General features: G+C 37.6%; 1 protein-coding gene across 5 annotated transcripts in view; it reads left to right on the plus strand.

Annotated features, from left to right (window-relative positions):
- The window catches only part of SCAF8 (SR-related CTD associated factor 8), a 147,621-nt gene that overhangs the window by 71,544 nt on the left and 53,521 nt on the right, over nt 1-22,556 (plus strand). For 4 of the 5 annotated variants that reach the window (XM_032772074.2, XM_032772071.2, XM_032772076.2 and 1 more), the window contains exons 13-20: nt 1,313-1,413; nt 5,508-5,621; nt 7,174-7,330; nt 8,759-8,889; nt 14,411-14,555; nt 14,998-15,075; nt 16,932-17,153; nt 17,847-20,110. In XM_032772074.2, coding sequence (XP_032627965.1) covers nt 1,313-1,413; nt 5,508-5,621; nt 7,174-7,330; nt 8,759-8,889; nt 14,411-14,555; nt 14,998-15,075; nt 16,932-17,153; nt 17,847-19,555 — 2,657 coding nt within the window. In that variant the 3' untranslated portion in view covers nt 19,556-20,110. Of the gene's footprint in view, nt 1-1,312; nt 1,414-5,507; nt 5,622-7,173; nt 7,331-8,758; nt 8,890-14,410; nt 14,556-14,997; nt 15,076-16,931; nt 17,154-17,846; nt 20,111-22,556 lie in introns of those variants that run through there. The other variant, XM_032772072.2, reaches the window with a different exon arrangement.

A 22,556-nucleotide genomic window follows, 5' to 3' on the forward strand; every position in this document is an offset into this window, starting at 1 on the left:
ATCCAGCCACCCCTTCTCCCTGACCACCCGTGGAACCCCTGCTTGACCCCCGCCACTCCATCTACTCCGCCCCCGACTGCTCCCCCGGGACCCCTGCCCCCATTCAAACTCCCCGCCCTCTGACCACAACCCTGAACTCCCCTGCCCTCTGTCCAACCCCCCCACCCCCTAACCATGCTGCCTGGAGCACCGGTGGGTGGCGGCACTACAGCCACGCAGCCCAGAGCACCAGGACAGGCAGCCATGCCCCCCGCTGCAGCCAGCCACGCCACCGTGCAGCACAAAACACTGGATCAGGCCGCGGCTCTGCAATGCTGCCCAGGGCATTGCACCGGTGGTACAGTGAGCTGAGGCTGCGGGGGAGGGGACAACAACAGGGGAGGGGCTGGGGGCTAATCTCCCCAGCCATGAGCTCAGGGACCGGGCAGGACGGTCCCACAGGCTGATGTGGCCTGCAGGCTGTAGTCTGTGCACCTCTGTCTTAGAAGTTTGAAGTTTGATTGTTGGCAAATAATTTTTGATAGTCTTCAGTTTAGTACCTCTGACTTGATATGCTGTTAATGCTCAGTGAGAGCAAGCAGTCTTGCCTACTTAGCAGAAAATGTATATTTTTAAAGTGATGAAGGTATTCATGAAAGCATTATCCAACAATAACTTTCACAAGTAGGTTAATGTCAAAATGGATATCAGACATGAGTTAGCTTTCAGGTGAATGACTTTTTATATGAAAAATCTTTCTTTGCAGTTTCACATTCAGAAAAGGAAGGAAACTGACCCAGTGATCACTTCTTTAAATACCAGTTCCAATAATGCTCCTTAACTTTCATTTTTTCATGTATTCATCTGTTCTATAAATTGTTCTGTAAATCTTCAGATTTATATTTGAGATTGCATGATCAGTAGAAATATTGCTTATTAAAAATACTTGTGTCTTTAATGGCTACGTTAGCTGATGATCTACAGTGTGCTTTCATTTCCCTGCCTCTTATGAAGTGCTTGTTTTGAGTTAGTAAAAGTTTCTTCATCTTTCTAAGGCTAGTTTATCTGAATGAAATGTTGTGTTTATTTGTTAGAACAATGGGCAAGGAGTCAAGACTTCTTGATTTTGTTCTCAGCTTCATCACTAATTCGTTTTGTGAATTTGGGCACATCACTTAATCTATGTGGATAAGTTTACTTAATCTCTGTTACCTGGGTAAAATATTTATAATTCCTGCCTCAGATTGGTGGTTTAGACTTAATTACTGGATGCAGAATCCAATGTCATGCAAAGTATTGTCATTTTTAATTTATGTAATGTCTCTCTTGACAGTCTGCAGTACTACTCTTTGGGTTGGTCAAGTAGACAAGAAGGCCACACAGCAAGATTTAACTAATTTGTTTGAAGAATTTGGACAAATAGAATCTATTAACGTAAGTGGGCACAATGTCCTTAATTTTAAAACTGTTTGCATATTACTAATTTAGGAAAAGGTATGCTGTATGGTACATTTGCCAAATCTACAGTAATATGTACATAATATGTAGGAAGACATGACAGATGTGATGCATGTTACGTTTAAGAAAATATAAGATGTGTAAACTGAGTTGTCTTCTAGAAAAAGAAGCTTTCTTGTAGTTTATTATTATATGCTAGATTTTTCAAAAATGAGTGCCTCTGGTTAGATTCCTAAGTCCTATTTAACCATCTAAATATAGAGTTAGGAACTTACCTTTAGGGATTCATTTTTACAAACCTTGGCCATAATCCTTACCTGTTTATTTCTATTGTATTACAGTTGGCATTTGAGCCACTAAGGAAAAGGCACCCTACCTAGTCAAATGGGTGTGCTGTTTCCCTCAGATTATTCATGGGAACTGTTGTTTTGACTAGCATATGCCAGCAATGCCCCTCTGCTATGTACATTGGCCAAACTGGACAGTCTCTACGGAAAAGGATAAATGGACACAAATCAGATATTAGGAATGGCAATATACAAAAACCTGTAGGAGAACACTTCAACCTCCCTGGCCACACTATAGCAGACCTTAAGGTGGCCATCCTGCAGCAAAAAAACTTCAGGACCAGACTTCAAAGAGAAACTGCTGAGCTTCAGTTCATCTGCAAATTTGACACCATCAGCTCAGGATTGAACAAAGACTGTGAATGGCTTGCCAACTACAGAACCAGTTTCTCCTCTCTTGGTTTTCATACCTCAACTGCTAGAACAGGGCCTCATCCTCCCTGATTGAACTAACCTCATTATCTCTAGCTTGCTTGCTAGCATATATTACCTGCCCCTGGAAATTTCCACTACATGCATCTGACGAAGTGGGTATTCCCCCACGAAAGCTCACGCTCCAAAATGTCTGTTAGTCTATAAGGTGCCACAGGATTCTCTGCTGCTTCTACAGATCCAGACTAACATGGCTACCCCTCTGATAGTTAGTTGTTTTAACTGTTACACTGAAATACGCTATAAGAGAGGAATTTGTTAAAAAAAAAAAAAAATTAATCACAAATATTAATTACAATACACACATTATAGTACAATATTAGGAAATATTAATGATGAGCGCACCTGGACTGCTAGTCCAGTAACTGCTTCAAACTATAACAATTTCAGTTGCCTGTCAGACACATGCTGTTTCTTATTGTAACAAAATAATTTATCTCATAAAAAATAAAATGTTCCATTTTGTCACTCACTTTAAAATGTAGTTCTTTTTTGAGTTGTTTACAGAGATTCCACTCTTGATGCATACTCCCCAGGCCCATGAGATTGAATTATTTGAATAGAAGTGTACATTGGTGCTGTGCCTGCGTCCAACTCCAGGTGAATGGGCAACTGCTTGTTTGTCACCAAGAGTGGAGTCTGTGGATAAGCACTCAAAGAAGAAAGGATGCTTGCTTACCCCACAGTAACTGTTGTTCACACAGATTCCACAGTTAATGTAGGGTATGTAACCATTTTTTTGTACTCTGAAAAGTCACTGTAAAACTAACATCTTCTTTAACACATCTACTTCTTGTGAATATTCAGTCAGATCAGATTACTTTAGTGCTGACGGTAAATTTGGTTTTTAGTTCTGTCAGTCGTGCAGAACCAACACCATTCCAGGAGAGAAAACTGGGTTCTTTTTGGCTTCAAGAAAATAATTGTTAAAAAAGCCCCAGTTTCAGGGCCACGTGTTCTATCCCATTCTTTACATATAATTTCCTTATTTACATCTGAATGCAGCAGTGTGACACAGGAGTAGCTGAGGGTAGCGTTTGCCCTGCGGAATCTTAAATCTAAGACAGAAGGAGCACTGTTTTTGTATTTCAGATCCCAGGTTTAGTTAGCAATTAAGAAAAATATTTTCTAAGCTGAGCGAATTTGAGATGGAAATAATGACAGCAATAATCATGGAATCCTACAGTGTCATTTTTATAAAGTTGCATTTCAGAGTAGAACTACACTTTAAGCAATTTCAGCCTTTTCCCCATCCCCTTGTTCCAAATTGGAGCACCGACATGCTTACATCTTATAAAAATTAATCTTTTAAAAACAGCAGAATTCAAGTTAGCCATTTAAAAATATTTTGTTGCTCTGTGTAGTACTATTTAGTTATTAAACAACATCCAACAACTTCTTATATTTATAACTGATGAATATAAGTTTTGGCCACACTATATAATATATTATCACTGAGATGCCGTCCCTCTGGCATCATAGTGAAAGCTATGATTAATATGGCAAAACAGATTCTTTTGCAACTCCCTGATTTTGGATGCTCAGAAGTCTAAATTTTTTTTTTTTTTTTTTTTTTTTGGACTATAAACTTCTGTGCTTAACCTTTATGGGGAAAAATAATTGTATGGAAATCTTAAGGAAATTTAATTCAGTTGTTTGAATTTGAGTATATAACAGTACTTTTGCCATTTAAAAAGATAAATTAACCACACTTTTGAAACATTGATTATAGCACAAAATGAAATTTACAAATTTCCATGTTTATATTGTAAATAATGGTTAATGAGTAGGACTTTTCTTTGGATTAGGGTAAACAATTAAACTATCTAAAAATCACTTTTGAACATGCTCAGTGAGCATATAAGAATGAGTGAGAGAACTGTTCAGACTTTGTCTCCCATCTTGAGAAATGCAAGAATTCTGTTTTTCAGGCAACTGCTGCTGGTACATTTTCCTTGGTGGTTAATAGTTATTTTACCAGTGTGTTTGCACACACGTGCACACATAAAAACCCTAGTTAGTTAATTTTGATGTGAACTATAAAACCTAATTGAGACTATATAAATACTAACATTAAGCACAGGTTTTGGGTGTATTGTTTGTGGGTTTGTTTATTAAGGAAACTAAAAATAAAATGCACTATTAAGGCTTTACAGTTAAAATGGAAGTCAAGTAATGGAAAATTACAGTTACTGCAATCTTAACATGTCTACGTGCCTAACCCCCTCTGTATTTTGTAGTGTACATTTAACATAAGGAACTAAGAATAGAAAATATACCATTGAATTTAATCAAGTTAATACTCAAGGAATTTTGGGCTAGATCCTGGCTGCTACTAAGACTCCTTTGTCATACTTCTGGATTGCAACAGACTGTATAGTTGGTTTGACAAGCCATCTGAAGATTCCTTGGCATAGAGGAATCCCTGGCTGCCTGACCCAGAAGCTTCAGAGCCCAGATGAGTGGGTGTGTTTTGCTACTGTGATCCTCAGTTGACACAATGGTCCTTTGGAACCATTATCTCAGAGGTTTTCAAATTCTTTTTGCTGGGACCCCCTTTGAAAATATTTCACACTGTGAAAACACCCACAACCCCGCAATCCCTCCCCCATACCATGCCACCCTTACTTCTGTGCTGCTGTTGGCATCAGTGCCTCCTTCAGGCCTGGACATCTGGCCAGCGGCCTCTGCTCTTGCAACCCCCTTTGAGAAATGCTGCATTATGGGGTCTTCTCTCACTTGGATTTGGCAGAATTGACCCCCAGCAATCACCAAGTTAGGAGCAATTCACTCCTTTATTCCTCACCACCAGAGCTGTGCCAAGTGAATTTCAACCAGGACAAAGGAGTTGGGCCCATTAACATATGCATTTTTTTTACTCTTTTGCCACCTTAACATTGCATTAAAGTAGTTTTTATATTTATCCATCATTCTGCAGTTGAATAAATGCAAAAAGGGCTGTTATCAAGATTAATAAAATGTGTTGCCTATTGTTCATGTGTGTCACTTTAAATTGTAAATACAATGTCTTACATCTATTTGCATTTCTCAGAAATGCTGTGAATTCCACTTTTTTTATGACTAGTAACTTGCAGCTGTGCTACAAATACTTGTTCATGACAGTTCTACTGCTCCTGGACTACTTAAAGTACAGAGCGATCACCCATTATATTAGTTATAACAACTGTTAACTTTAGTGTTTTACAAAAAGCTAGAATTCACAGACACATTAAGACATTGTCTAAACAAGTGTTAGTTGCCATAATAATAAGATACATTTCTTTTTCATAGATGATTCCTCCAAGAGGTTGTGCATATGTCTGCATGGTTCACAGACAAGATGCATATCGTGCTCTTCAGAAACTTAGTTCTGGATCCTACAAAATTGGATCTAAAATTATTAAGGTAAGCCATATTTTGTTCAGTAACATAGCCCAACTTAAAATACAGCAAAATTTTTATTATGATAGTTTAATTGTGTACTCTGAAAAATAATGAATTTTCTATACTATGAGTCTGATAAGATGTGCAGTATAGAGTACGAGGAGGAGGCAAAATAACTTCTGTTTGTAAGAGGTAGAGTGGGAAATTTTCTTACAAAATGTGTATTTGGCAGGAAGTGAGGAAGGACCTTAAAAATAATGATACACCTGCTGTTTAGGGAATACTTGGAAAGTTTGAACACACAAGGACTGGTGGTCAGGAGACCTGGGTTCTATTGTTGACTATGCAGAGAACACAAACTTGCCTTGAAGCTCGTGTGTAGTCCCACTGACTTCATTGAGGACTGTGTGTTGAAAGTTAAGCATGTGCTTAAGTGTTCGAGTTGTTTGAGGTGTGACAAAGTTCCTCCTAAAGGAGTGAAGTTCCTCCTCTACCTTGGTGGGTCCTGCGCTTATTGGCAGATTTGCTCACCTCAGTGATCTTCCCCACAGTCTGGGTCAACTCCTCCTGTGTCTGATCAGGAGTTGAGAGGTTTGGGGAGAACCCAGGCCTGCCTTCTACTCCAGGTTCCAGCCCAGGGCCCTGTGGATTGCAGCTGTCTATAGAACCTCCTGTAACAGCTGCATGACAGCTACACCTTCCTGGGCTACTTCCCCATGGCCTCCTCTAAACACCTTCTTTATCCTTACCACAGAATCTTACTCCTGGTGTCTGATAACGCTTGTACTCCTTAATCCTCCAGCAGCACATCGTCTCACTCTCAGCTCCTTGTGCCTCTTGCTCCCAGCTCCTCACACGCACTTCCTCTCCTCTGGCTCCCCACTCCCTGACTAGAGTGAGCTTCTTTTTAAACCCAGGTGCCCTGATTAGCCTGCCTTGATTGGCTGCAGGTGTTCTAATCAGCTTGTCTGCTTGAATTGGTTCTAGCAGGTTCCTGATTACTCTAGTGCAGCCCCTGCTCTGGTCACTCAGGGAACAGAAAACTACTCATCCAGTGACCAGTATATTTGCCCTCTACCAGACCCCTGGACCCCACTGGCCTGGATCTGTCACAGAGGTGTCTGTCACTAGTTTACTCTGAGATCCTTGGGTAAATCTTTTCAGCTCTCTGGTGCCATTTCCCCATCTGTAAATTAGAAATAATATTTAACACACTTCTTATTAAAAAAAAAACAAACCAGGAGTACTTGTGGCACCTTGGAGGCTCACAGATTTATTTGAGCATGCTCGGAATAATTTGTTAGTCTCTAATTGTGCCACAAGTACTCCTGTTCTTTCTGCGGATACAGACTAACATGGCTGCTACTCTGAAACATTTCTTATAGTTCATTGTAACCAAAGAGCCAAAAGATCTTCCAAGTGGCTGCTGCTATTAGATGCTGGGTGCCTGCCCTATTGCTTGGTGCATACAGTAAATGTACAGTGAAGATCAATCCTGCACTGATAGGGGAACGAAGTGGATAACTAAAGTGTTTTAAATCAGCTACCTCATGTGATTGGATTTTATTTTCAGATTGCTTGGGCTTTAAATAAAGGTGTGAAAACAGAGTACAAGCAATTTTGGGATGTGGATCTTGGAGTTTCATATATACCTTGGGAAAAAGTAAAATTGGATGATTTGGATGGCTTTGCTGAAGGAGGCATGATTGACCAGGAGACTGTAAATACAGGTATTGATACTTAAGTGTAACTTTTATTAAGTAAAAATTGTTTATTTTCTTTATTCCTTACATTAATTTTCAAAAATTGAGTATTTTTGGTGTACATGTTCTTTTTTGCATGTTAGTACTCTGTGAGCTCAGATCATGTTTAGTTTCCTGTGTGCAGTTCAGATGGCACTGAGGTCTGAAATCCAGAAATTTGGATTGCCTCTATCGTGTGTTTGAGTCAACATCTGATGATAACACTGCAAGTCAACATAACACTATGTCAACATACAGACCAATGGAGTTAAGCGAGACAATAAATATTAATATTTTTAAAAGTGGCTTCTGATTTTCTATGTTCATTCACTAAGTACATGTGCAAATATTAGTGCATGCAAAATCTGTGATCTGGTTGTGACTCCTTCTGAAAAATGCAGTCTTTAGATTGTTGTATGTAAAAGTAAAATGATGGAAGGAGACTGATCTGGATATTCCTTTATTGTTTAAAACTGTCTGTTGAGACTCTTAGTATTATTGAGCTTCCTCTTTCCAACCTCCATAGATTGGTTTATAATCTGTTTTGTATCACAGGGCTTGTCTACATGGTCCCACAGTTCAGACTGTGGGAGTGTGAATTGCACACTTCTCTCCTGTGTGCACGCTGCAGGAACTAACTAAAGGGCATCTAGTTCATGTAGTATGAACTAGGTACCTTTTAGTTCACACCAGCACCATCCATACACGGGAGTTGCAATTCACATCCCATAGTCCACATTGTGGGGCTGTGTAGACATAGCCTTAAATATTGATAAGGAATGTTCGAGTATATAAATGCCAATCTTTTTAACTCTGGCAGCAAAATTTAAATTTGAATCAATATTGAAAATTAAATCCAACACCTTGCATTTAGAATGCCAACTTCATTTTGCTGATGGAGGTGAGTTTTTTTTGTTGTTAAGTACCCTATGTGATCATGTGTCAGACTAGTCACTCAGTAATAGACATGTTGTAAATATAAATGACAATACATAAGGGGCTGCTATATTCTTTACATGTCATGAATCATTTATAAAGTGACAGTCAACTTGAATTTTTTAAATCTACATTTTAAAAAAAATCAGCTTCTGATATAGTAACATTTCAATTGTATACATAGAATTTTTGTTTTTTCTTCTCCGTTCACTTTAAAAAAAAAAAAAAAAAAAAAAAGTTACAGGATTTTTGTGTTCCCCTGCTGATGTTTGATGGTTTTTCTGCCAAGAGAGGAACTCTGTGTGTCTATATCTATATAATTTTATTTTGCTTTTCACCCCCTAGCTTCATTCAGTTACAGTAAGCTCTGACCAAAATGTGATTTTTCAAGTTGATGGTGTTTTTTTTAAATGTAGAAATGGAAACAGAACATTTAAACTCATTTTCTACAAAATAAATAAAAACATTTTTTTAATTTAGAATGGGAAACTGTGAGGAGCTCAGAGGCTGTTAAAGAAAATATCCAAACTACTCAGAGTACAACTGTCGATAAGAATACAGCTGTTACAACACAGACAGAAGCTTATACGCAGTCTGTAACTATGCTACAGGTTAGTATTAAGCATGTTTGTACCCACAGTTTTCATATTTTGGATGGTTTCTTTAGAGAAAGATTTAACTTGTAGTTAATATGGATACATTCAAATGCTAAGTTAGAATAAATAGCATGGATAAATATTGAAAATATAGAACAAGGAGGATTTATATTTTATTTTATCTTCAAAATAAGTAAACTAATGCTCTTATTCAGCAAAGCTCTTAAACTTCTGCTTGACTCTAATATCATGCCTGTTTTGCTGAATCCAGGCTTAAATGTTGGTGATAGAGCAAACGTTATAAAATTGAAATTGCACTCAGTTGTTTAAAAGAAGATTGAAATGTGTGAGCTACTAAAGGATCCTTTTGTAGGAGCCAGCAGCACAATGACTCTTTTTTGCCTGGGATCACTTCTGCTTGGCTTTAGTTCCTTTTTACATTAGTTTCCCCTTTCTTTCATATTAATCTGAGAATAAATGAAAGTTATTTTTTTCTTGCACTTTTGGGCAGCCTTCATATTGATTTAGGATCTTGTTGAACATTTTTGCTAAATGGAGGTTGGTAGGGACAATCTAAGCCTTAATGTAGTTTGAAATACTCTACCTCTAAAAAAGATTTTCTCTGCCTTAATAAACAGATGAATAAGGTTTGTTGTTTCTTTTTTGAAAGCTAGAGGTATTATAGTGTAACTTTTTTAGTCTTTCAGGTGTGTGCAATACCAAAGATGTTGGTCAAGAATTTCTTGAAATGCTCACAGTCAAAATTATTTAGTGATTAAATTATTTTTACTAAGTTTTACTTATAATGACACCACAGAAAGGTAAATTTTAAACCTGTTGCTGATTTTTTTTTTTTCTTGCATTGATGCAAGATTGCTAATTTACATGACTGCTCTGGAGAACTGAGCTTTTGGCATTAATAATTTTTTTAATGTTAAAGTCGTTTGTTGGGACCTCAGAATGAAGATTAACTTTTTTTAGTCTATTTCCATGACCAACATCCTTTTAACACAATTTGTATTTTGTCTTCCATTTTCTGTCACGAGAATTATGCTTAATTTCTTATTTCAACCATTTCGCGCTATATTGTATTCTTTTGTATTTCTAATACATTTCTGCTTTTCTTACTATTGTTTTACATTTCTGATTGAATCAGGAAAGCAGACATACTGTTAATACTTGAGCACACTCTTCCTGTTTTGAGGTAATTATATTTTCAGCTAGTAAATTGAGGCCTGAGAGCCAAGTTTTTCTTCGAGTAGTGTCCCTATGGGTGCTCATTCTAGGTGCACTTGCTCCCCATGTGCCTCAGATCAGAGATTTTAGGTAGCCATGTCTTTTCAGCGAGACATGCACCTGCCGCAGCCTCATGCAGTTCACTGAGGCTATATAGCCTTAGTTCGTTCTCAACCTCCTCAGCCTGCAATGGAGCCTCAGCAGCATCCAAATAGAGCTTGCCTCAACTGTATTTTTCTCTTGTTCTTGTTAGTTAGTTTTAGTTCTTAGAGTTTCCTTTGTGTGAGTTAGCTGTAGTAATTTTATAGATTTCAAACAAATACTCTTAAACCTCCTCCCCAAAACTGTGATCTTATACTTTTAGGATAAGGACTGTTATCTACCGTTATCTATTTTTCTTTGTTTCTCCCCCTCAAAAAACTTAAACCCCAGGAGGTTATGCCCAGTTCTCCCAGGTCTCTCTGGATGCTGGTTTTCAAAGGGAAGTTGAAAATACAATTGAGGACCTTCCTTTTGATGGATTGAAGTTGTTTGCGGGGAAAAAATGCTGAATCTCTGCATGCCTTAAAAGATACTAGAGCCACTTTGCAGTGTCTGGGAATTTATGCCCCTGCACAAAAAAAGAAAGTTCAGTAAGTCCCAGACAGCACAGAGATCTCGTCCCACCTAGTTTCCCACCTCCCAGAGATATTACAAACCCCAGCATAAGAGACAACAGTTTCAGTAGAAGAGACTAGCTTCTTCTCAGGCATTGACCTCACAACCCACAACTTCAAAACATCAGTTTTGATGGGCTGGTCAAGGTGCTAAGTTACCTACTATTTCTGCTCCTAACTGCTGCAACAATCATGTTTCCCTCACTTCAGCGATTCTTTCTCATTTCCATCAGAATTGGGAACATACCACTGTGGATAAGTGGGTGTTGGATATCATGTCTCCATCCTTTACTCCCCGCCCCCTGCCCCACCTTCAGGAATCCCTCTCATGAGCACGATTTGCAACAGGAAATCAACTGTCTTCTGAATCTGGGTGCTATAGAACCAGTTCCCATGCAACACAGGTATGGGATTTTATTCCAGGCATCTCCTGATTCCAAAAAAAGAACAGCAGATCTATTCTAGATCTAAGTTGATTCAACAGATTCATAAAGATTCAGATGTTCAAAATGGTAATTCTTGCCTCAATAATTCCATCATTGGACCAAGGGGATTGGTTCTAGGTCCTTGACTTTCAAGACATTTACTTCCCTATAGCGATCCACTCTTCCCACGGAAGGTTCTTATGCCTCATTCTGTGTCAAGAGACTTTCAGTGCACAGTGCTTCCGTTTAGTCTCTTCTCTGCACCCAGAGTGTTCTTAAAAGTTCTTTTTGTCATAGGAACTCTGATTTTTCCCATACTTCAACAATTGTGACTACACATGTGCTGCCTCGCGGGGTGGTTCAGACCTGTTTATTTGCCAAGCAAACACAGTTAAAGAAAACAATTCTCCACGCCGCCAGTAGTTTTTTTAAAAAAACAGGAAACCCTGTGATACTGCTCTCCTTTGGTGGAGTCTAGACCTTCTGTATACATCTATCCCAACTCCCTTGATATCCACGGTGCTATGCAAGATAAGGAAAACCAAAGCAACATTATTCTCATAGTTCTGAGGTGGCTGAGACACACATGATTTCCTTACCTCACTCTTCTGTCTCTTTTTCAACTGATAGCTCTCTGGACCATCTGTTCTCTCAGGATGCCAGTCAAATCCATCACCCCAAACTCAGGGTTCTTTGGCTCAAGGCATGGCTGATAAATGGCTTGCAGGGTTAGAAACAACCTATTTTGAGGACGTAAAGAGAATGCTGTTACATAGTAGAAAACTATGTACTTGTGGCAAACATGCCAAAAAGTGGATGAGATTCAAAGACTGGTGTGACCTAAAACGTCTTTCACCTAAATCCTCTCCATTATTATTTGTACTATATTACATTTTAGAGCTAAAAATGACAAGGTTATCTTTAAGCTTCGTAAAAGTGCATTTGGCAGTTATTACGGCCTTCCATCATTGCCCATCCTACAACAATGAGGTTTCTCAAAGGACTGGACAACCTCTTCCCATAAATCAGATGTCCTACGCTGGTATGGAACCTCAACTTTGTACTCAAATGTCATACGAGGCCTCCCTTTGAACATATGGACATCTGCTCCTTTCAATACCTGTCTATGAACACTGCATTTCTAGTAGCCGTTGCTCGAACAGTGAGTAAGATAGGGGCTCTCTGATGGCATACTTCACTGTCTTGTTTAAGACTAAGGCCCCATTGAAACTGCATTCCAAGTTCCTGCCAAACGTATCTTTGGACTTCCACATAAATCAACCTATACATCTTTGTTTTCTTCCCTAAACCACACCAGGATAAAGGATATGTGACACTACATACACTCGAGGTCTGGAGGGCATTAGCCTTTTACTGAGACAGGATTAAGTCCTTTAAGAAATCTTTCAGACTATTTCTCTCCATTGTGGACAGAACTAAGGGATCTCCAATTTCCAAGCAGAGATTCTCTAGATGGATATCTGGCTGCATTACCTACTGCTATCAATCACATGATGTACAGCCTCCCTGTAGAGAACTAACTCACTCCCATGAGATCCCTCTCTACTTCAGTAGGCTTTTAGAATGTTCCCGTCGTGGAAATATGTAGAACCATGATTTGGGAGCCTATTCATACGTTTTCTGAACACTATGCAGTCACTTATACGTCAGCTTGTGATGCCATATTTGGGTCTACTGTTTTATCTTCAACATTAGACTTTTCTCCTAAACCTCACTCCTCCGTAGAGGTTACTACTTGATAATCACCTAGAGTGGAGCCCTTATAGGCACACTACTCGCAGAAGAAGAGGTTACTCAATCTGTGCAGTAACTGTGTGGTTCTTCAACGTCTGTTCCCCTTTGGGTGCTCAATTATCCACCCTCCTCCCTTCTGCTTCAGAGTTCTTTACGGCATTCTCTGTGGTAGAGAAGGAACTGAGGGCGGTTCGCCCATGCAGCTGTATATAGCCTCAGTGCAGGGCACAAGGTTGTGGGAGACTCATGAGCGGGCCAAATGGACACTGCTACCTAAAATCTCTGATCTGAGGCATATTGGGCGCAACGCGTCTAGAGCTGAATACCCATGGGGGGGACATTTTGAAGAACCACAGTACCTGCACAAGATGAGTAATCTCTTTATTAGCCCACTAAATCATTTTCTTTTTTGAAGCACTGTCAAGTTACCATTATTCTACTGAAATAGTTAAATACTTTAATTTTAAGTGAAAGGTGATGGAATTATAAAACAAAAACCAAAATAGGCTCTCAATTGCTGAAAGAAACAGCATTACAAAAAAAAAATGAAACTCCTTTTAAATCCTTCCTTCTCCGCACAATCTATTACCTATTCTTTCTTTTCTCCCTTCCCTCTCTGTCCTTTCCCCGTTGTCTTCTTTTCCTACAAGTTAGCAAACATCTAGTTCCTGAATTAAGTACAATGTATAAATATGTATTTTGATACTGTTTCTTTAAAACAGAATAAGGAAGGACACATGGCATTCTCCCAGTGTGCATTCAAATGTCTTCGATATTTTTGCTGACCTGTAGTGAGGCCTGGGGCCTAAGTACTAATTTTAGGGCCAAATTCTGCATTTAGCTATGTTTGAAGGGTTCTACCAATGTAATTGAGACAGAATTTAGACATACAGAAACTTTTTCAGATAGTGTTAGATGAAACCAGTTAGCTTGACTGTCAGTTACTGAGGTGAATTTGCAGAGATAGCAGTTAGAAAAACAGTTTTATTTGTAAATGGGACAAATTTGATACGAAAATCAAAACACAATAAACTTTAATGCTATTATGCTATTTTTAGTCACCTTTCAGAGGAAAAATGCCTTCATCCAAGCTTTATCTGGCAACTTCTATAATACAATTTATTTTTGATATAAAATTAGGATACTAGAGAAATGAGGTATAATTTTAAATTGAAGATTTTAGTTAAAACACAAATAATGCCCTACTGTAAATACATTTTCCATATTAAATTTATAAAACCCTCCATTTTTTGTTTACCTGCAGCTGCTTCAGAATTTTTAGTGTACTACCCCAAAGTGCCATGTATTTCATTGTGCTTGCCACAGCATAAGTAGAACCTTGATTATAATTACTGCTTTCAGTTAACAATAATTGCAATCAAATCATTTTATTCCTTTTTCAAAGTCATTGAATAATGTAAAAGTTGAAGTTTGTTTTCTTTTTTCCTTTCCACCAAAAAAAAGATTCCGGTAGCTCCAACTGTACCTGCTGTTAGTTTAGTTCCTCCATCATTTCCTGTCACAATGTCTGTCCCACCTCCTGGGTACAGTTCAATTCCACCACCTCCCTTCTTGCGGGCAAGTTTCAACCCTTCACAACCACCTCCTGGTAAGTTACAGTTTTAATTGATTGTATAATAAGTATATCCATGCTGACTGAGTATCTTAAACATATGTTATGTGCTAGAATTATTTCTGACTTAGAGATTCAGGACAGAAGCCTTAGTTAATTCTTCACATTTTCAGTCTAATTTTAAAAATCAGACTCTTTATTTAGTTGATTCTTTTTACCATTTTTCTTCAACTGGAAAATTTGTTAGGTGAAACTGTAATTGTTCCTTTGAGTATTTTTGGTATCCTCTGTGTTTAAAGTTGGAGCCCTCTGGAAAGCAGTAACCATTGCTGATTCTCTTCCTACACCGCTGACTTGCGAGTTTGCAGTGGACATTCTTCTCCTGATTAGTGCAGATTAGTGAGGTTTTACTATTTTTATTATTGAGATTTTATTAGAGTTGGCCATATTATTAAATTATTTCTGATTGTTCATATAGGTTTTATGCCTCCCCCGGTTCCACCAGTCCCACCGCCTGTTGTTCCACCACCTGTTGTGCCACAAGTAGTCCCAACATGTGAGTTGGCTTGTCTTTTTTTTAAAAAAAAAATAAAATACTAATTTTGTGTTAATTAAAGTCTAGCTGTTTGTACTAATTCTTACTCCAGGTGGATTGATATAAATCAGCAAGCAGGAAACTTTGATTTAAATAATCAATTTTAATCTTGTTTTGCATTTGTACTTTTTAGTTACCTTCTTAAAGAAAGGTTGATTCTCATTGGTTGATAACTATTAAAACATGTTGATTTGCAACTAAATATAGCCTTTACATTAAATTTGGCTCTTTTTGTTAACCAGGAGATCAATACACATTTATTTAAGCAATTATATAGCTTAATTTGCATTTCTTTAGATTCTTTGCATTTTTTATTATGTTAGAAAATGGTGACTGATGCATTTCTTATTTACTAAGTTAATTTTTTACTTGTGATTTGTGTCATGCTCTACTTGGAAATGCGATTTCTGTTAAGTGTACAAAACCATCATTTTAAAATAATTTTTTTTATTAAATAAAGTCACCTAAAATATGCTGGGTACATAAGAAAAAAAAACTTTATCACAAAATATATCAGAACATGTTTTGCATTTAAAACAAGCTGATTTATTAAAGTATTATCTCTAGTTAGTGAATTGAACTAATTGTTTCTGATCACCATTGTACTTCAGAATTATAGTACAAGTAGATCTCATCCTCTCACACTTAGTTTTTATTTATAGATTGGAAGAAGAAAACAAGTTTTCCTGCATTTTCAACTCCCAGTTGGTTTCTTAAGTTTGAATGAACTAGTCATTGAATTGAACTAGTGGAATAAACTGAAATGAAGAAAATATTCTCTCTGCATCTGCAGAGGAGGATACTGCCATCAAAAGCTGGTGTAGCATTTCAGCAAACTGTGGCTTCCAAGTGCATAGCCAGTAGTGACTTCCCATAAATTCAGTGGCTCAACTTTCTTTAACTTTCATCAGCAAACCTGTACTGTTGAGTATTATTGTTTTAATTTACTTTAATGATTTTGATAGAATATAGTAAGTTTAGGCCTCAACATAAATTGTCATGATTTCAAATGCAATTTTAAATAGGTTTATTTTAAAAAACACCCTGTATTAAAAAAATCTAATTTTTAAATTTAAAAATAAAAATCATTGATTTTTATCTACCCTGTTCTTAGTTAATAGTATACAAATTATGGTAGATACCATGTTCTATGGGGAATTCATATGCTGTTTTCACTATTGTATTGAGAACAAGTTTATAGTACATAGTTGTGGGAGGAGTGCACCCACCCAGTGTCTCAAGCAGCTCCACACTTGCAGGAGGAGTTCAGCCAACTGGCGTCTCAAGCAGCTCTGGACTTTTGGTGGGAGTGCCGCCACCGAATGTCTCAATTATATTCACAAACAGTATATTTAATATTTTCCTAGGAGTCACTGAAGAAATTATTTGCAAATTAACGATTTATTATTCATACATACATTGTTTAATCGAGAGTTGTATAGGTGATCAAATAATACTCATTAAGCAAATTATTTCTGTATTTTTTTCAATCATTGAATTTGTTATTTATGATTTATTATTTTCACTATTCAATCTTTTCAAGTCGGCTACATTCAATTGTTCGAAATATTAAAGCCTATTGAAACCAGTGTTGTTTGCTTCTGTATTTATTTATAATCTACTACTTAAGAGTGAAGCATTGGGAAGCCTATAAGGATTACAAATGTTTTTTGAAAAACAATTTATTTCAAAGTGAACAATATCGTTGTTTTTGATGACTATATTTGATGATATGCTCTAACAATAAAGCATCTGCCAAACTAAATTGGCAAGAAATACTGAGCTTTTTTGTTTTATTTTGTTGTTTTCCCCTACAGCTCTAGTGCAGCCTCCTCTATCCATTACTCAAGAGACAATGAAAGATGTTCCTTTTGGTAGCCTTGTTTTACCAGTTGGCACCGTTTCTAGCAGTCTAGCCACTCCAACGTTATCAGCAGGAAGTGTTTTTAACCCTCTTCCAAGCAACAAACCAGAGTCAGAAGAAAAAGGATCACATCTTGCAGACGTTCAGATTTCTTCCAGTGAAAACAACAAATCTGGTAAGAAATTTCTGTAGCCTACACATTTTGCCACATATAAATTGACTTTATATATACAAGTTTTTAAGTTAACCCATATGTATTGTGTTAACTCAACCTAATGTAGTATGTTTTAGGTTAAATATGGTCTTGGATTTGGGATTTAATCTGTAACAGAGTGTGCTGATGAGCTTTTTTAGCATCTCTTGATCTCTGTTTTCCAGTAGGTCATGTCTTCAGTGGAAAAGAAATTTCTCTCACACATCTGTGTGTGTATAGGCTAGAGAAGTAAAGCTGGGCCAGGGGATGTAGTTAAGAGGATTTTAAAATAAATCCTTTAAATTTTACTGAAAATGGAATGGGACAAGAACTAGTAGTGAAGTTTAGTATATGGTTTTAAGCATTCATTCAAATATGTTCATTTTTATCTTGTGTAGGCTTGGTGAGCATGTGATTTTCCCTGCCCCTTAAAAGCTTCTGCTCAGACTTTACTATGTAAAGGCATCAGTTTCCATGACTTAATGCCCAGTCTTCATCATTGGGACTAAAAAGTCTGTGTTCATAACTCAAAACTATTACAAATATTTAAATGAGTAAATATTCCAACTATGTATATATTAACTGAAATAATGGATTAAAATATTATTTGTATTGTAAACTGTTTAATGTTATGTTGACTTTTTCAGTCTACTAAATATTTTTATTGTATTTCAGTTCAAAATGATGTCTCAAGCAGCTCCGGACTTGCGGGTGGAGTGCAGCCACCTGGTGTCTCAAGCAGCTCCGGACGTGCAGGAGGAGTGCAGCCACCCGGTGTCTCAAGCAGCTCTGGACATGTGGGAGGAGTGCAGCCACCCAATGTCTCAAGCAGTTCCACACTTGCGGGAGGAGTGCAGCCACCCGGTGTCTCAAGCAGCTCCACACTTGTGGGAGGAGTGCACCCACCCGGTGTCTCAAGCAGCTCCGCACTTGCGGGAGGAGTTCAGCCACCTGGTGTCTCAAGCAGCTCTGGACTTTTGGTGGGAGTGCCCCCACCGAATGTCTCAAGCAGCTGCGGACTTTTGGCAGGAGTGCCGCCACCGAATGTCTCAAGCAGCTCTGGACTTATGGCGGGATTGCCACCACCGAACGTCTCAAGCAGCTCTGGAATTTTGGCGGGAGTGCCGCCACCAAACGTTTCAAGTAGCTCAGGACTTATGGCGGGAGTGCCGCCACCAAATGTCTCAAGCAGTTCTGGACTTTTGGCGGGAGTGCCACCACCCAATGTCTCAAGCAGCTCTGGACTTCTGGGGATGCAGCATCCACCAGGGATTCAAAACATACCCCATTTAAATATTAGTAGTCAAAGGATGCCTGGAATGCCTCTCTTAGATCTCCGTCCAGGACTAATACCCCAGTCACCTGGACCAAGATTTCCATTAATACAGCCTGGAATGCCACCACAGCGTAATATCCCTCCTCCAACAATCCTTGACCCATCTCTTCATCCACCACCTAGAGGTCCTTTTCCTCCTCCAGGAGATCTTTTTAACCAAACAGAGAGACATTTTGGAACACCTGGAAGACAAAATGTTGATAGCATTTCTAATCCAGAAAAAAGGTTACCACTTGGCGGTGATAGCATTCAACAGGAAGGAGACCGAGACTATCGCTTTCCGCCAGTGGAAAACAGAGAGACTCTTAATAGGCCATCCCCAGTCGATGTCAGGGATTCTATTGGACGACCACCAGTAGATCCAAGAGAGGGTCTTGGAAGACCTCCAATAGATGGGAGAGAACATTTTGCAAGACCACATGTAGATATGAGAGAGAATTTTGGAAGACCAAGTGTGGATAATATTGGTCGAAGAGAGCATTTTGGTTTCAATTCAGAAAAGCACTGGGGACAGAGAGGAGATTATGATGAAAGAGAACACACTGTTTTCCCTATCTATGGTGGTCCTAAAAGCTTCCATGAAGATAGAGAGAGATTTCGGCATGTAAATTACAGATTTGATGCTAGAAGTGGTCCCAACTGGAATAGGGGATTTGAACAAGATGCTCACAGAGATTTTGATGACCGTAGAAGACCCTGGGAAAGACAGAGGGATAGGGATGACAGAGATTTTAATTTTTGCAGAGAAATAAATGGAAACAGATTTGGAAGAGACAGAATGCAGAACAACTGGATCCCTCCTCCACATCCAAGAGTTTTTGAATATTTTGAAGGGGCCACTTCACAGCGCAAAGCTGATAATATACCCCAGGTAAATGGTGAAAATACAGAGACAGAAAGTCAACCACCAAATGTGCAAGTGCAGAATGATCCAGAACTTTATGAAAAACTAGCATCTTCAAGTGAGATAAACAAAGAGAAGAGTGACACAGAAGCTGATATAGAAAGTGAACCAGTGGTAGAAAGCACAGAAACTGAGGGGACATAATCATCACTCAGTAGGTAAAAGATACCTTTTGTAAAGTTGTCATCTCTCTGTAATAGATAAATGGCTGACTGGACCTTAGCAGTTCGCTTTTGTCTGCCAGAATTAAGTTAATCTGATGTTCATGTTCATCTTTCACTTAGATAACTGTACAACTGACTTGTATAGAACACTGTTCTTAATTTGAACATGGTAGGTAAACATTTTTTATTTCTCTGATAAAACACAGACTTGCCCCCAGTTGCTTTTAATGTCACAATGATAAATAACAGCTTGTCAAACAGAGACTTCCTATGGAAGAAAATGGAATTTTTTTAGATACTATCATTAGGTTGGCTGTGGAAATTGTTATACTTGAAAGCAGGTGCTGGTGTATCTTGTCCATGTTTTTAGGCTGCTGCAGAATTTTAAACATAGACAAAGCTGTGATATTTTATGTTCTCGAAATTTGGCAAAAAAAAAAAGGGAAGAAGAGAAAAAGAAAAAAAGAGAGAAAAGAAATAACCTGGTCATTTAAGGAGCATAATACAGAGATTAAAAGTGCTTTTGTAAAATACACACTATAGTCTCTGTTTTCTCTAACGTAACTGTCTGTGATTTGTTCCTCGTACTGCAGTGGGTTAAAAAAAATGATAAAAGTACATTTTAATGTTGGGTGCATTTTGTTTTTAGATGCCAATAAAGCATATTTGTTTGATAACAGTGTTCTAGGTATTGTATTTTTTTAAAAAAAAACAACAACCCTGCAAGCTATGAAAACCTGGATCAGCTGTGGTATATGCTTTAGCTAGTTGTTGCAAAAGGTTTATATTACTCTTGTAAGACCAATGCAACAATTATATGTGCTAGAAAGAAGCATATGCTTTTATACTGAAAATCATGCAGTCACATTAGTTTATGTATATAACATGTATGTAAATATTTGTGTAAACTGTAAGTAGATATCGCTGTTTCTGTGCGTGCCCGTGTGGGCGCACAGAATAATGAAGACAGATTAATGAAACTGAAATGAAATTAGGTTATAAAAATAAGTCTTTCACCTTCTTGAGGTTGCAAGATATTTCGAGACATTAATTTGATTAAATCAAATTTACATTTATTTATTCACTCGTAGTTAGGTACTGTTCTTATTACTTTTGGAAGGTGAAATGAACATGATATACTGTAAAAATATACAGTAGGATTTTAGATTACTTTTTAAAAAATGTAGATATGCATGAAGCCCAAATTGAAGCAAATGTTTACCTTGTCTTATTTTGTAATACATTGGTGTTCTGGATAGATAGTGGTAGCATTAAAGTACTTTGTGGTTATTTGTTTGCAGTGAATCTCTGAAGTCCAGAATTGTTGCATGAAAAGTATAAAGCTGTTGTTGGTTTTTCTTTAAAAAAAAAAAAAAAAAAAAAAAAATTGTGACTAGAAATGAAGTGGGCTTTGTGCTTTGGAGGCTTAATACTGAAATAGAATTTCTAAGTAAAATGTTGAGATGAATTGGCCTCCTAAGTAATTCAGTAGCACTACTCCCTTCTGTTTCACCTGTTTTGCTTCTTGCATATCCTTTTTTTTTGTTTCTTTTTAATCAGGGGTGGAAGATTTGATGATATAGTAATGGAAGATTTTCCACTTGTCCCACTTGCAGTACATTTATTCCTCTCCCCTTCCAGAAAATCTGTTGTTAAATTCACTGAGTCTAAAAGCATCCTCTAAGTTTTGAGAGAGAATTTTCTCTCAGTAAGTTCAGAGAGTCAATAATGATACTTTCTTCTGTAGTATGGAAAATACTTAATTCAGGGAAATCTGAGTTGATCTTTAATAGTAAAGAATACTAATTTATCAGTAGTTTGTATTGTGTTAAAAAAAATTCCCCCAAGGATATGAAGTGTGAAGATGTCACTTGGGAGTTTGGCTGTAGTGCATAAGGATACATCTGGACTTACAGAGAAGTTATATGTGATCCTTTTTTGTGGTGACCTGGTTCTGTTTCTCAGTGATTAGGATTTTAATTTTAAAAGCCCCTAAAATTGCTTTCATTAGATGAAAATATTGCTTTTAAAAGCTTGGGTATGAATGATTTTGCACCTACAGTGAAAGTAGTAATAATATTTAGTACTAGGAAGCAGTGAGATTCAGGTGCATTAAATAAGCAATAGCCTGTAACAGGACCATGCTGATATACTGGCTTCCAGACGGGTTTTTACAATGTTTAGGGCAAAAATACCTTCAAATGCAGACTGTGCAGGTCAAGGAACTTGATCAGTGTTGTGCCTCTCAGCCTGCTAATAATTTGCTAATCAGGCGTGCATGACTTAGGATGACTGAACATAAAATAGCTGTCTAGTATTTTTTTTAAAGTCACTCCTTTCCTTTCTTTTCAGTTTGATAGCGTTTTGACATTTTTAAGTTAATAATTGTACATGAAAAAGCTTATTCTCATTGATTTTCCAAATAGTTGTTACCAAAATGCAAATATTTCCAAAAGGTTTGCTTTCACCATGGTGTTTTACACAATGAAACAAAAAACAAGATAGAAAAGTTAATCTTCCTTGTCTTTTCCTAAATTGAGATTTGCAGTATGTTCATTGTTTGTAATAGGATGGTGCTGGAAAACCGCCACATGGTGAGGGAGATTAAATAATTCAGCTGGCAATGCTGTAAACCAGATCCCATTGCCATTTCCTTGTGCATGTTTGGGTCAGGCAAAACATTTTGAGACTCTGCAATGTATATTCATTAGATGAAGAACATAACTGTGTTAATATTTTAATCTGTTCTGTAAATGTGTTTTTAATAAATTGGCTACTGTACTTAGTGTAGTTGTACACTGTGCTATTACAGTTTCCAACAGCTATTTGGTTCTTGTGTAGAATAAAACTCTGTTGTACAGAAAAGTAGTCTTTAGCTGCATCATCTTTCCAGCTAGAACTTGTTTTCACACCTTCTAGCTTTAGTAGTATCTAAGCATAGCAAAATAGCCCCAAGAGAAAAGCATATTCAGAAACAGGGA

Source organism: Chelonoidis abingdonii, chromosome 3 (assembly GCF_003597395.2).
Source record: "Chelonoidis abingdonii isolate Lonesome George chromosome 3, CheloAbing_2.0, whole genome shotgun sequence".
Lineage (NCBI taxonomy): Eukaryota > Metazoa > Chordata > Testudines > Testudinidae > Chelonoidis > Chelonoidis abingdonii.